A 14,936-nucleotide genomic window follows, 5' to 3' on the forward strand; every position below is an offset into this window, starting at 1 on the left:
GAAATAATGAGTCAATGAATGTTTTAAATTAACATGGTAAAACAAGCCTCTTGTATTATTAATAATAATAATCCTTACACTTAATATAGCGCCTTTCACTTCAGCAGGATGTCTCAAAGCACTTCACAGAACTCACCGCAAAGTGTAGTGACTGTTTCTATGGACGAACGTGGCTGCCAGTTTGCGTACATTTCAGCTGACATTTAAAGAATAATAGAAATGTTACATTGTGATCCTTATTTTCCAAATGAAATATGTTTTTGAATTTAGCATCAAAAGGGTTAAATTCCTCAGATTTTTATAAAAAGTCCATTTCTCCCACTTATGACATCGGTATTAGCACCAGAAATTCTTGATCCTGTCATAAGGATGCTAGTGTCATCACCGATCATAATAGAATGCAGCTCATAACTTACATTAATGGCACAATAATACTGCAATAACCACTGTGTTAAATTACAGGAGCCTTTATTTCCCAATTCTACAATTTCAAATGTTACATTTTTCAAACATAACATTGTAGACCGAAAGTGATTAACATTAATATTAACACAGCAGGATGCATGCTATTATATGAGGATGGAATATATTATATCTCAGAAATGATATTGTAATTGTATGAAGCATATCTCTCTAAAAGGATGAGAGTATATTATACAGTAGTTCAAATAAACAGCTCCTTAACGTCAGTCCTTTAATAGGCCTCTGCTGGTTTCTGTACTGTAATATGTATTGAATTTGAAAACAATACCATTCGGATTAAACATGTACATTAGCAACATTAGAAAACGTGCTTTGCTGAGAACTGGCTTGAAGTCTGATGTTGGATGCAGCTGAAGTGTTACTGACCAGTGCATTAAGTGTGCTCTCCACAGAACTGTGGGCTTAAGTCTGTGGAACCAGCTTTGAGATGAACCCAAACTAGTATCAAGTTCAAATCCCAGAATCAAAGGATAGCATGCAAACCCTCTGTGGTACTCAGTAATGTCAAAACAAAATATTTCTGAAAGAGTACATTTGTCAAATGAAAGCTCTATGACTACATACTAAATGCAAGAATGCTGACCTTCTCTTTTAAGCATTTGGGTGTTCCCATTACTACACCAGATGATTACATGAATATTTAGGATAATACAATATCTCCCTTAGCATAATAAGTAGGTGTTAAGGTTGATGTCTGTTCATAGGCACTACTGAATTACTGCCGTTACATCAAGATTGCAATCACGCTATCATTCAACAAGGTTTAAGCTGGTGTTAGAAATTATATTAGAGCTAAATTTCCACTGCTGTTGGCTTTACTGTAATCTTTTTCGTATCACCAGACATCAACCTGCTGACTCTTCTGTAATTTGTAAAATTACAGAATTCTGCTCAAACACTACAAGTTGTTCCAACAATAACAAAACAACAACAAATTACATTTGTATAGCAACTTTCATGTTGGGAGGATGTCCCAAGGCACCAAATGCAGATGTAATACTGCCACTGTATGCCACAAAGATTTTTTTGTTAACAATAACAACAATTGTTCTATATGGGCCATCATGACTCCAGGGAGCAGTAGAGCATTACAGAGGATGGTGTATGGGTTTTACTCAGTAAATTGTTCTTTTTGTATTCAGAAATATTTCAGAAAGCAGAGCTGTGGGTTCGAATTTCAACTGTCACCTACGATCAGTGATAAAATAGTTTACAGTACACAATTAGGAGGGCTGACCTCAACTGGGGGCAGTTGTGCAGGTGCAAAATATATTGGAACTGTTAAAAACCCCAATAAAATGTAGGTGTTTCAATGTCTCAGCGCCTACTTTCTAACCTGTCCGCTCCCTCCGCTCAGCAGGCTTTGGCCTGCTCTATGTCCCCCACCCAGCCAATAACAACTGGGTTAAATTACAGGAACCTTTATTTCCTTATTCTGAAATATCAAATGTTACATTTTTGAAGCATAAAATCGGAGACTTAACCTGATTAATTTTGTATTGTAATTTTGTATTGTATTAAAATTAATATTAACACAGACGTATGCATGATATTATACAAGCTTGGAATATATTACATCTAAGAAATTATCATGTCATTGTATAAAGCATAACCCTCGATAAATAATGAGGGTGTATTACAGTTTAAATCAATAGCACCATCATTTGACAACAATTCTTCAAATCGGCCTCTGCCACTTTTTACATTGTAATGTATCCTTTCATTTGAAAACTACAGTATTGGGATTAAACCTGTACACTTAGAAAAGTGTGCAGTCAGCTAACTTAATTGCATTAAAGAGCACGGTTCGTTTATGGTGTGCGCAAAATACCATTTTTATCCCCAAAATAAATAACTTTCTGCTGGCAACAATACTTAAAGGCAATTATGCCTGTTGTCTATTAAAGCTATGATACCCATGTATTCCTAAGTATTATGACTATGATACCATTAAGAAATCTAACAACATTTGAGACCAAGAATAATTAGAGATCTTCATGCTGTATGACTGTAGGTTCCTGAGCACTGACCTCAGTTGCCTGAGCAGTGACATCTAATTGACTGGACACAGTTTGAACAGGATCTTGGTTCTCGGCTGTTGGTAATGGAACGGAGGAGTATAAAATAAATCCAAATATAATGGCCACAAATGCGAGGAAATACAGTCCTGAGAACTAATAACAAACAGAGAATTAATCATGCAATCCTTAATTTTTAGTGTGCATTAAATCAGTGGAAATAAGGTAGTACAGTACAAGCTTAAGATCTTCTGTAAACCTTAAACCATCTATTTCTCTAATACATCTATGTTTTAATTTCCAAATGGTCAACAGGCAGATGCACTGCTTTCTAAAACAAATAATCAGAGGTCTGAAATGTCTCATGATTTTAGCCCTAAGACCATTGTCTTAAACATACCTCTTTATTTCAGTCATAATAAATAGGTTGTTTCCACCTGTTGGTGAGTCCAAAATTAGGGTAAATAAATATAAAATAGCCAGCTGCAGATCTAAAAAGTGGCTTAAGAGGAACTTTACATAGAGAGAGGTGAGAAAGTGGAACTCATTCCTGTAAACTATGGTTGAAGCAAAACGTTTCAACATATTTAAGAGAAGACGTAATGCATACTTGAGAAGAGGGGTAGAGGAGAGCTGGTTAAGAAGAGTGAAGATTTGTGTGGATTGCAAACATTAGCAAGAACTAGTTAGAACAAATGTCCTGTTTCGGTGCTGTAACATTACGTGTAATTCTATATCATTTTGTTGTAATTTGTTGTGTCTGAAACATGCGGAAACCCAACACCATGATCAAAATAATTTAAATTCAAATTGAGAGTTCCACATATGTATGCCACCTACGCATAAAAATTCTCCTGTGTCTGGAATGGAATATGCACTCTCTCCTGGAGAGACTCACCCTTCTTACCTAATTCTGGAGAATGTTAGGTGCAGGTTGGTGAGAGCCAAGCCTTGGGGTCCCACAGAGTGTGTTGGGAGTGCTCCTGGGGTTTAATTAGCTGAAATGGCAATTGCCATTGAGAGCAATATCTTGTAAGTTTGAATGAAGAACTCCCTTTGCCTTATTTGATCTAATCTTTCCAGATTGCTCACCTTAATATCTCACCCATTACAGCATCGAGCTGTTTCTTAACTGAGTTCAATTTCCTGCCCGGAACCATCCTTTCTGGTAAGAAGCTCCGACAATTTGTTAGCAATTCCAGCATTGAGGTGTAACATTTTGTCACTTTCAATATTTAGAAAAAACAGAATGATTAAGAGCATATCACTTAATAATTAACCCAGGCTTCGTTAACCTGGTGTCAGCCTGGGTCAGTTGGAAGAACTCTTTCCTTTGAGTCAGAAGGTTCTGGGTTCCAGCCTCATGTCGGGACTTTGAACTCACCTAGTCAGGCTGACACTCCAATACTCCAATGTCCAATTAATGGTGAGTAAATGTTTTTTTAGGCCCCAACTCAATGGTCAAAGGAAACAGTTAGGAAGAATGAATGGCAAAATGTTATAGAAATCATCCCCTCTGCCTCCCGATTTGCCCTTCTTTTCTTTGCTCTTGCCAACCTGCATCTAATACTCCACAGAATTAGGTAAGCAGGGTGCATCCCTCCAGGTAAGGTGGGCATTTCAATCCAAACACAAGGAAAGTTTCATGATGACTTACATATATTGAACTGTATCTGATTTGGATAAACTCAGGAGTGGTAATGGATTTCTGGCTGACCAAAACAATCTTAACTCCTTTAAATCTCCAACAGCTCAGTGATTCTCCGCAGTAAATCAAAATCCAAACATAGGAATTTCCATGACATGCCCAGAACTCTCAGTTTGGTTTGATAACCTCAAGCACATTATTGGGTTTCTGCATGTGCCAGACACCCAGTGACCAAAAGTAAATAAATCACAGTGGATATGAATTATAAAATGCAGTACTTTTCAAATTCAAAATAAAATCAATCTGCCATTTTAAAAAAAACATTAGTGGGAAGGTACACTTCAAAATGATGCTGTAAAGTTAAGGATTATAAAGGAAATTCTGTTAAGTGTACAGTTATTTCTCAGTCACCTTTGTTACCTTGTTTTATATGGGAGGGGTTCCATATGGGTTTAGATAAACTTTTCTTAGCATTTCAGAGAGTACAAGTTTTGGACAAACCTTAAATTGTAATTTTGAAGCCAACTTGGGGCTTGAAACCTATAACCTTCTGATAGAGACAAAAATGTTACCAATTGAGCCAGGCTGAGAGTTCCATGCGTCCTATCTACTGAAAGATGAACAGAAATTTCTGAACTTACTGCATCTTTGAAATGCAAAAGAATAACTGGAGGATTAATTGTCATCATTAAAAAATAGCCTTTTAATGTTAACTTGTCATACCGGTTGACGTAATATAAAACTTCTGCAATGGAGGCTCAGGAGGGGTTCAGATTTATCACAGTGTCAACAGCTTTTTTCCTTTTTGTTTCCATAGAGTCCTCCTACACATTGCTGCAGGGACACTAATCTTTGTGCTTTTCTATAATTATTCAACACAGAAAATAGTCCGAGAGCAGGCAGTGGAGATTTGAAACAGCAGTAGCTCTCAGAGATTGTGGTGTGACTTCTCCTATTGCTGAGCAGCCTGGCACAGCTCCCTGCTATCTTTTCAACAAAAAGAAAATTATAGATATTCAAATAAACAGCCATTAAAAGAAATAGGCTGCAAAAGATGGCATTCCACAGAAAATTAATGGTTTGGGCTTAACAATAAATGATGTTGCAAAATAACTTCCATCTTATTAGCTGTTAAATGAACACTTATTGTACATTTTAATATTAACATTTATTTATATATAAAGGATTTAGATGAGGTATACAAATAAAGAATGAGCAGATTGTCCATCTTTCAGTAGATGGGACGCATGGAACTCTCAGTCTGGTTTGGTCTACTCTTAAGCAAAGTGATGGATTTCTGCATGTGTTAGACACCCATCTGACCAAATAAAAACTTACTTTCCTAACCACATACAGCATGTGCTTTGGCAATGCTGGAACAATTTTTTTTTAAAAAAAGCTAGAATATCATTCTATAAAGAGAACAAAGCTGGATATTCTGCTTACTGCTATTTGTGATAGCTGATGAGATATGCTTAAAATGAATTTTTCTAATTGCAATTTGTCAAACAGTTGAAAAATGGGATGTTTCATAACAGATTTGCGAATTATTGAGCACATTATCGAATCGGTTATTTTTCCTTCTAACCCTATCATCACCCCTGACGTTGATGCACTAGTTAGGCCCAATGACATCTGAGCTGCCAATGCTGCTCCAGATTGTGCAGAAGGACATGTTAGCGCAGCTAGAAGTCAGATGCTGGCTGGAATCAGAACGTGCTCCCCCTGAACAAGAAAATGCCCTCGCACCTTCCGAGCTGCTCACACCTCACTTTCTAACCACTATCTTCACTTGGCCACTCAGGCCTTCTGTGCACCTCCCGTCGGCTCCTGTGCCTTCAGCCACTATGACATGGAGCTCTCTGCCTCACCTCCCTTTACTCTCCCATTCGGTGTTAAACTCTGCTATTGTTCATCGCTCAAAGAATTTATCCTGAGTAAAGAGCGCTATATAAATACAAGTTGTTGTTAAATACAAGGTGTAGAGATTTTTTGAAAATCAGCTTCAGACCCATTCTGATAAAGTTGGGTGATCAATGAATTGGTTATGACCCATTGTTCACCCATAATGTATGGCAAAGTAGGATGTCTTGTCCCCACTATTATTATAGCTCTGCTACAGAGCACTCATTTGGTTCTACATAAATGCATTAGTTTGCTAACCCTCTTACATACTTCGTAGTTGAACAAGAAAACCCCAATGAGAAGGCTGTAGAGGTCGGCTGTCAGGGTGGCCAGGTTGATGGAGGTAGCGTTGGTAAATTTAACCACAATCGGCATTAAGTTGTACAATGCAAACATGCAAGCGGCGAATGCAATAAACAATAGCACTGCAAGAAAGAGGAAACAAAATAAGAATAAGTTTAGTTTAAATCTTCAGCTGAAACTGCTGTTCAACCCATTCGTACCAATCAAGTGATCATTCTTCATAAGTGAGCTATGACACAACTACTCTGTTATGAATACAAAGCGATAAACCACAAAAGCTATATTGAAATCTGTGTCTAAGAAAATCCCGCCTCCTGCCTGCCTCAAGGTTACTGAATTTAATTGTAGCCATTGCAGCCTGAGATCAGTTAACCTTTTGCCAATTGGAATTGAGCTTAAGACCTTCCTGGTATATATGACCCATGTTAGAATTTACACTTTTTGTATAATGTTAGAATCATAATAGATGTTGCGAACAGGTTAACTTTTAAGTTAAGTATGGGGAGAACTGGACTGAAACTCATGAGTTTCCCAGGATCACGTGAGTGTCTCAAGGACGAGATGTGTACTACTGCCCTGCAAGTACACAAGATAACGGACTGTCTCAAGGACAGTGTGTTTGTGTATGTGAGGCACGTACACTCCATGAGATGTTCACTTGAACCCAGCATGATTTTGGCCAGGTGACCTAACGTCCGCACCATGATTGGATGGACACAAGCTTAAGACACCGTCCCAGACCAAGATCGGCGCGCGCCCAGGACAGTACCTACCGTGGATGGAAGACTGAGAGCTAGAGGGCAGAAGTAGACAACCACGAGGAGGAATTACGCGGTAGTATTGTTCTGTTAGTGAATTGATTGATTGTGCTTACTTGCCCACGCCCATCGGGAACTTGGACGGATCCTGGAGTTTAATAAACACCATGCTGGTTGCAAACAGTGGCTGTGTTTGATTGGAACTCAAAAAGTTTTTTCCTTAACACCCAGTAATAAATGATAATAATCCTTGCATTTGATTCATCACGTCAATCAAAACTCTGAAGCTGCTTCACAGGATTTACTACAGAATGTAGGCCAGCAATGGCCAACCTGTAGCCTCCGGACCAAAATTGCCCCCCACCCTCTTGCACATTAGCACGAGTCTAGGTAAGTTCATGTTTGATCAGCAGTGTGCTTTCAGCTTTTTCTTTGATTGAATATTTCTTGATTTATGGCATAAATTAAGAATTATTCAATCAAGAACATTTATTCTGTTAACCGACCATAAACAACAAAATTACATTTGTATAGTGTCTTTCATGTCAGGAGGATGTCCCAAGGTGCTGGACAGTCAGTGTTTTGGACACGAACTGGGGGTTGGGATTGGGGAAAGTGGAGGACAGGGGGTGGAAGCAGGGTGGTCGAAAGCACGGTCAAAAAGGAGGATCTTGAGATGGGTCTTGAAGGAGGCAGAGGGACTGCCAGATGGAGTTCCAGAGGTGGGGGCAGAGTGGCAAAAGGCCCGCCCGCCAATGGTTGGGCAGGCGAGGCAGGGGATGTGAAGCTGGCCAGAGCCTACTGAGTGGAGGGAGCAGGCAGGATGTTAGGAGGTTAGGTGATTGCAGAGGTAGGGGAAGCAAGATTGAGGAGGGTTTTGGAGGTGAGGACCAGGATCTTGAACTGTATCCCACAAACAGCTATGGAGTGAATGACTAATTTTATTTTGGGTGATTGTTGGCCAGGGCACCAGGAGAAACACCCTTCTCTTTTCAAATATCAAATCGGCATTGAGTTAACTGGTCTCAGGGGAGGGTGGGGTGATGGCGGCTAGAAATGGACTCAGCAACCCTGAGGTTGGGAGGAGGAATTTTCAGAAATAAAAACAACGCAGAGTAAATCTTTAACTTTCTTTCAAGGCTATTTCCATAGGTTATAGCTAAAGCTAGAGTGAGTAGCAAGGAAATGAGTGAAGTTTCCCAAACGAGTGATTGCTTACCAATTTCCCAATTCCAATTAATGGCAGCAATCGTGTTATGTTCTACAATGCCTCTGCAACAGAAAAGCAAATAGATAAAATGATGGACTTGACTTCTGAAAGCAGTGTGTCAACTAGGTATTCGTGGGACACTTCTTCATGAATTTCTTTTTAGTTCTATTTGTATGAGAGCAGACATAATAATTTAAAATCTAGCTTTAATAGTGGTTATGACAAGGCAGAAGATGGATTTCCTATGGCATATCATTGTCTCTCCTCGCACATGACTGGCTGCCATTTTCAGCAGGAAACAGAAATTTATAATAATAATAATTCCTGTATTCAATACAGCACCTTATAACATTGTCTCAAAGTGCTATATTGTAAAGCATTGGGGTTGGAACATTGACTATGTATGTTGTGGGCAAACCCGGCAGCAATTTGCACACCGCATTGGGCTAAAAACAACCATGAAGTGAATCATGCTCCAATTCTATCATTGTATTCAATAATATTAATCACCATTTCATTTATACAAAAAAGACATTAAAACTTTAGTTTGCCAATAGTCTAGTCAAGTTGTAGAGCATTATATAAGGCATATAATTAATATATTAATAATATATTATTTGCTTTTGAATTAGATTGAGGAAGGGGGCCAAGGATGGATCCTTGGGGTATCCCGCAGGTGACTGGGTGGAAGCGTAAAGAAAAGTCATTTGCAGAAATGCAGTTCTGGTGGTTTGTAAGGTAAGACTCGAACCAAGCGAGTGCAGTCCTCCTGAGGTGGATGATGAAGGACAGGCATTGGATGATGGGAGGACAGGGGTTGGAACTTTCAACCATCAAACTCTCTCCTTTCATAAACTGTACACAGTCTACCCCTTTTGAGGACTCCACACACCACTCAATCTCTTGAGGAAACATTCTGCAACAGATCCTTCCTGGTCTCCAAATGATTATAATAATATAATAATAATCCTTGCATTTGATAAAGCGCTTCACTGTAAAGTGGATTTACTGTGTATTTTGTGAGTGAAATGTGGCAGCCAATTGTGCACAGCAAGGAAACTTGCCAAAGTTTTTGCCTCTCCCAGGAATTGAACCCAGGTCCTCTCACTTGCGAGGCGAGTGCGCTAACCATTATACTACGGGACTCTACTACAGGAATCAATTACAAACTCCAGTAAACTGTATTCATCCCACTTCCCAACTAATTTCCACACACATTTTCTGGGAACTTGTGCTTAAAACAGTTTCCCATAGTATCAAACCAACACAGTTTGTTGATTGATGAGATGGACCACAATGGGATTTTTTGGTCCTGCACATTCCTATGTCCATTCCTAAATATTGCTTGACTTGGATATGGAGCAGAAAGCTTTCACCATTCCTTACAGCTGTATACTGCTAATGAAGGTCCCAAATAGGCCAATCATTCCCAGGAATTCCACTCTGCTAAGGTTCTTCACAACGTATTCTTCACACACATTGGAACATCCATAAAGTATGGCTCCTCCTAGGACCAGGAGGTCTCCCAGCAATATGTTTTTAACTGGTTAAAAGAAAAATCAGACAGTAAGTCAGTCCATTTGAGCAAAAAAAAAGTCAAAACTTCAACACATTACTTTACGCAACATTTTCTTTTGAACAATCAAGGTAAAGATGAAATGCTCCCAATATCAAATCTTCAATCTTCTAATAAAATTAATGGAACTCTCAGTTTTACAAGAGTGAGGAATGTTCTAATATTGTCATTGGCAATGTTACTGTTTCATCCCCAAATGTTGTCCTGAGGGAGTATCTGTTGCTATTCTTGTTTGTTTGTTTGGCCACTTTTATGAATTTTTCACTGTATAGTTAAAAATAATAAACCTTGCATTTAATATAGTGCCTCATCGTGTCGTTGAGACGTCCCACAGCACTTCATGGAATATACCGTAAAGTGGAGTGACTGTGGTTTGTGGGCAAAATAAAATAATAAATATAGTTCTAAATAATGTAACTGAAATAAATTTGTAAACGTATTAAGAGTTATAAGCGTGCCTGCAGACAAATTCACAAAAACTACCAAACACAGTCAAATGACAATCTCATTTTACTGGTGACTTTACTGTTCTGCAGGTAGTTCTTTCAGGCACAATGACCTGAAAAGCACTACTCACTCTTTTTGCTCAATGTCAAACGTCTCTAGATATGGTCAGACCTTTCACACCATCCAGTCTTACCTGAGCCTTGCTCCCTTTCTGCCAGAATATCTGCACCAACCATGACCCCAACACCCATCAGGCAGATTGATATAGCCACAAAATGGAGAACTTTGTATCTTGAATGTAAGATAAACCAGGATAAAAACATCACCACAGGGATAGTAAAGCAATCTAGAAGCTGAAAGAATACAACAATCATACATTTAAACAATATTTAAAACCAACAAATAATTTATTCACCTGTTGTTATCAAGAGGATAGGTTTAACCTTCTACTGTTTTAGTTTTATTGTAACTTTTAAATGCATTGGGATTCTATCCATCATAAATCATTTTGAATTAGTGTTAATGAGTCCTGTAGCTCAGTGGTTAGAGCACTCGCTTTGCAAGCGAGAGACCTGAGTTCAATTCCAGGCAGGGCGAAACCTTGGGCAAGTTTCCTTACTTCACACAGAGCCTAATAATAATCCCTCCAAAACAAAACAATAATAAATTGGTCATTTTCAATCTACGACTGTTTGTGGGACATTGCTGTGCGCAATTGGCTGCCGCGTTCGCCCACAAATATACAGTCAATTCACTTTACAGTATATTCTGTGAAGCGCTTTGGGACGTCCTCCCGACGTGAAAAGCGCTATATCAAATGCAAGGATTATTATTTATAATGAATGTACACAATGTAAATCACAATGTACATCAAGGTATAGTAAAGAAATGAATGACCTTCCTGTATACCAGGAAGGGAGGCATCTGATTTCTGCCCTATTAATCTTGCTGAAAGTGCACGTATACATTGGATGAGAATAGAAGTAATCATAACTGTGATGGTTTTTCCCCACACCCTGCATTAATCAGTTTAGTGACATTCATTGTCTAAAGCTCCAAGAGTATTCACATGGGCAAGATATTAAAACACAAGCACCCTCAAGACGAGAGGGTGGAATATTACTATCAATAACATTTAGAATATAACAAATATAATATTTGTTACTAACTACATCACAAGATTCGCATTGTTCATTTAAAATTTTTGTATACCTCTATATCCTCTTTGAGTGTCTTTTCTCAAGACTGAAGAGTCCTAACGTCTAATTGTCACTCATACCTCATTCCTCCAACACTGGGAATCATCCTCATTGCTCTCCTCTGCATTGAGTCTAGAGTCCAGGCAGTCCCCCTTATGTCACTGTGACCAGAACTGTATGGAGTACTCTAGTGTGGCATGACCAGAGCTCTCCACAGCCTGAGAAAGACATCTGTGGATCTAAACTCAACGGATTTAGCAATATACCACAGCATACTGTTTACCTTGTTTATTGTTGCCTCACATTGTGGTGACATTGTGAGCACTGGGGAATGGGAGGGGTAGAAACTAACAGGTTAGTACCAGCATTAAATCTCTATTGACTTTAGTAAACAGAAGAAAATCCGAATTGCTAGAAAAAATAAGACCAAGGTCCATCCAATTTACCTTCCACCATCTGGCAGTCACATGCTCATGTCATGTCCCATGATATATTCTGTATCCAATGATATTATTTCCTAAAAGAAATCCATCTAATTTGCTTTTGAGACTGTGCAGTGGAAAATCTACAGCATGATGATTGTAGCAATGAGAGTTAACAACAATAAAATTACATTTGTATAGCACCTTTCACGTCGGGAGGATGTCCCGGATTAAGGATCTAAGGTTTACCTGAACACTTGTTAATGTTGTATACTGATAAGCCTTGACTATCATGTAGTTAGCTTCAACATCAATTAATCCCAGTAGGAGATATTTCCACCATTTTGTTTTCAATATCTGCATTAAGTTTTCTTCACCTAATTAAAAGAAAAATCAATTCTGTGTTTTCATTTCGTTTGCACGTTACTCATATTAATAATAACCCTTACATCCTATCGAGCCCGACCATTCCCTGCTGATCCTTTGCTCCTTGTCTAGGAATATGCATTTTTAACTGCTCTCACCCCAACAACAAAATGCTCCCACCCTGTACCCCACCATTCACTTCTCCCAATTCTCCTCTCCTTCACTCCCTCCCTCCATTCGAGACCTATTTTTGACCGTGCTTTCGGTCTTCTCCCCCCATCTCCACCTCTCCCCCCAGGCTATAGAATGTGTCATCACCAGGGATGTCAAGTGCTTTGAGACGTTCTTCCAATATGAAAGGTAAATTGTATTAAATTGTATGTGATATAGTGTCTTTCACGTTAGGAAGGTGCCTCAAAGCTCTTCACACAATTTTACTGTGGAGTGATTGTGTATTATGTAGGCAAATGCGACAACCAGTTTGCGCATTGAAATGTCCACAAACAGGCATGAAGTGAGTGATCAACTTTATCATTGGCCAGGACACCAGGAGAAACTCCCTTCTCTTTTTGAATAGTGCAATGGGATCTTAACATCCACGTGAACAAGCAAAACCTGAACAGGACCTTGGTTTAACATCTCATTCGAAGCCCAACAATGTAGTACCCCAGCACTGTACTGGAATATCAGCTAAGTTTATGAGTTGAAGGATCCGACGTAGGGTTTGAACCTTCTGATTCAGAAGCGAGAGTGCTACCAACCGAGCCAGGCTGACACTGACATTTCAGCACACATTATGCTTTATGCTAATGATATTTATCTCAAACAAATCCAACATACCCTGCCTGAAAGCCAGTATCCCCGTATAAACCAGGCACAGAAGCAAATAATTGAGAAAACTCTGAAACATCGGAGTTTCCACAGCAAATTCCTTTGCCAAATACTGACTGGTGACTCCAGTTCCACATAATAACACGGACAATCCTTGGCCAAGGAGGATTTGCTTGAGAAAACGCCTAGAAGAAATCAAGATTTCTGGTTAATTAAGCAACATTTCTTCACTTAGGGGATAGCCAACAAGAGTTAGTTTCTGATACACGACTGGACATTCTCCTTGATAATTGGAAAACTAATGAAGCAAATTGAAAATTACCTGAATGAATATATGTCCCCTTGTTCTGGAATTCCTTACTTGAGGGAAGAATCTCTATTCTCTATGTTCTGAATTCCAGTCATTCTTTTAAGCACCTCAATAAGCAACATTCATTTATATATGATCAGAAGAGAGGTTCAGATGAAGAAGACCATTTGGCCCCTTTTGATCCCATTGTACCAGAATCCTCCCCACCCACCATCCTCCAAATACAGCATCAAGATGTTCATTGATTACTATTTTAATACTTACATGCAGCTCCTAATAGCAAAATGCAATATGCAATATGGGGCAAAAATTGCCACGTATACAGTAATTATCAATGTTGGTGATAATTATCACATCAATGCTAAATACAGTTCAAGTCAGTTGATAATTGTCAACTGGGGGGGTGGGGGGAGGGATTAACCCCCACCCAGCTTTGGCATAATGGGTGGGCTTGAAGACTGACCATGGCTATCAATGAAACTGCTGGCTATAGAATGTGCCATTTGAGTGCTTGTGTTTGAATGTATTCAGCATCTCTATCCCCACACTCTGGAATTCTATCTCGCAATCCCTCTGTCTCACCCCCCCTTCTCTTGCCTCTTTCAAGTGCCGTCGGAAGACCTTCCTCTTCGATCGTGCCTTCGGATACTCTCCCACCCACCCCTGCCCTCCTTTCCTTCTGACCGCAACTTGGTTCCAAAAACGCTGAGTGTCCAGCGCCCTGGGTCGTCTTTCCGACGTGAAGGCATTATACAAGTGTAATTTGCTGTTATTGTTGTTTCTGGACACCAGTTGAACTCAATTTGAGAACACGCCTAGGAGAAATCAAGATTTCTGGTTAATTAAGCAACATTTCTTCACTTTGGTGATAGCCCAGAAGAGTTAGTTCATGATACACGACTCTACAATCTCCTTGATAATTGGAAATCTTATAGAATCCATCGTCAGGAGCAAATAGATGAATGGAAATATGTCCTCTTGTTCTGAGTTAAGCAGATATCTTGTGAACTCGCATTGAAATATGCTTATCTACAAAATACAGAGTTACTTCACCTTTCATTATATCCCGTGAAGCTCTTTGAGAAATCCTCTTCAAGTCCAACCATTATGCCAAAGCTGGGGGGAATCACACACACCCCAGCTCAATACTTGGCTATTTGTGAGACCTTACTATGCGCAAAATAGCTGCTGGCTGCAAATTAACTGCTGGGTTTGCCAACAAAATACACATGGTCTCTGTATTTGACAGCAACTATTTGTGACGTGTTTTGAGTTATTTTTTACATAAAAGCACTGGTGCAAGGGCAAGGATTCTTAATATATTCAGTTTGTGATCAAATTTTATAGATCAACTTGGGTTTCAGGAATTTCAGAAGGGAAAAGTAAAGACAAACAGTTATGGCAAACTACTGAATGAGTAATCTCAACATTTTTAAAATTTCTTCTTTCTTTCCCTCTAG

At 39.1% G+C, this 14,936-nt stretch overlaps 1 protein-coding gene across 1 annotated transcript; it reads right to left on the reverse strand.

Annotated features, from left to right (window-relative positions):
* Positions 1–451: 451 nt before the first annotated feature.
* On the reverse strand, positions 452–14,582 carry LOC103186521 (solute carrier family 35 member F2). The gene is made up of 8 exons (XM_042334419.1): positions 14,530–14,582; positions 13,176–13,351; positions 12,219–12,346; positions 10,542–10,701; positions 9,712–9,868; positions 8,335–8,387; positions 6,325–6,479; positions 452–2,657 (listed from the first exon to the last, which is right to left on the reverse strand). Exons 1-8 carry the CDS (start codon positions 14,580–14,582, stop codon positions 2,469–2,471), a joined length of 1,071 nt encoding a protein of 356 aa, XP_042190353.1. The 3' UTR covers positions 452–2,468.
* Between the last annotated feature and the right edge of the window lie 354 nt (positions 14,583–14,936).

The sequence above is a fragment of the Callorhinchus milii genome, unplaced genomic scaffold, assembly GCF_018977255.1.
Source record: "Callorhinchus milii isolate IMCB2004 unplaced genomic scaffold, IMCB_Cmil_1.0 Scaffold4, whole genome shotgun sequence".
Classification (NCBI taxonomy): Eukaryota; Metazoa; Chordata; class Chondrichthyes; order Chimaeriformes; family Callorhinchidae; genus Callorhinchus; species Callorhinchus milii.

Bases quoted from the DNA above. Each gene is read 5' to 3' on its own strand.
- LOC103186521 (XM_042334419.1), bottom strand. From the start codon at position 14,582: ATGGTTGGACTTGAAGAGGATTTCTCAAAGAGCTTCACGGGATATAAT. The intron at 13,352-14,529 runs GTGAAGTAACTC...GATTTCTTCTAG, and splicing joins TTCACGGGATATAATGAAAG to GCGTTTTCTCAAGCAAATCC. The intron at 12,347-13,175 runs GTATGTTGGATT...TCTTTTAATTAG, and splicing joins GATACTGGCTTTCAGGCAGG to GTGAAGAAAACTTAATGCAG.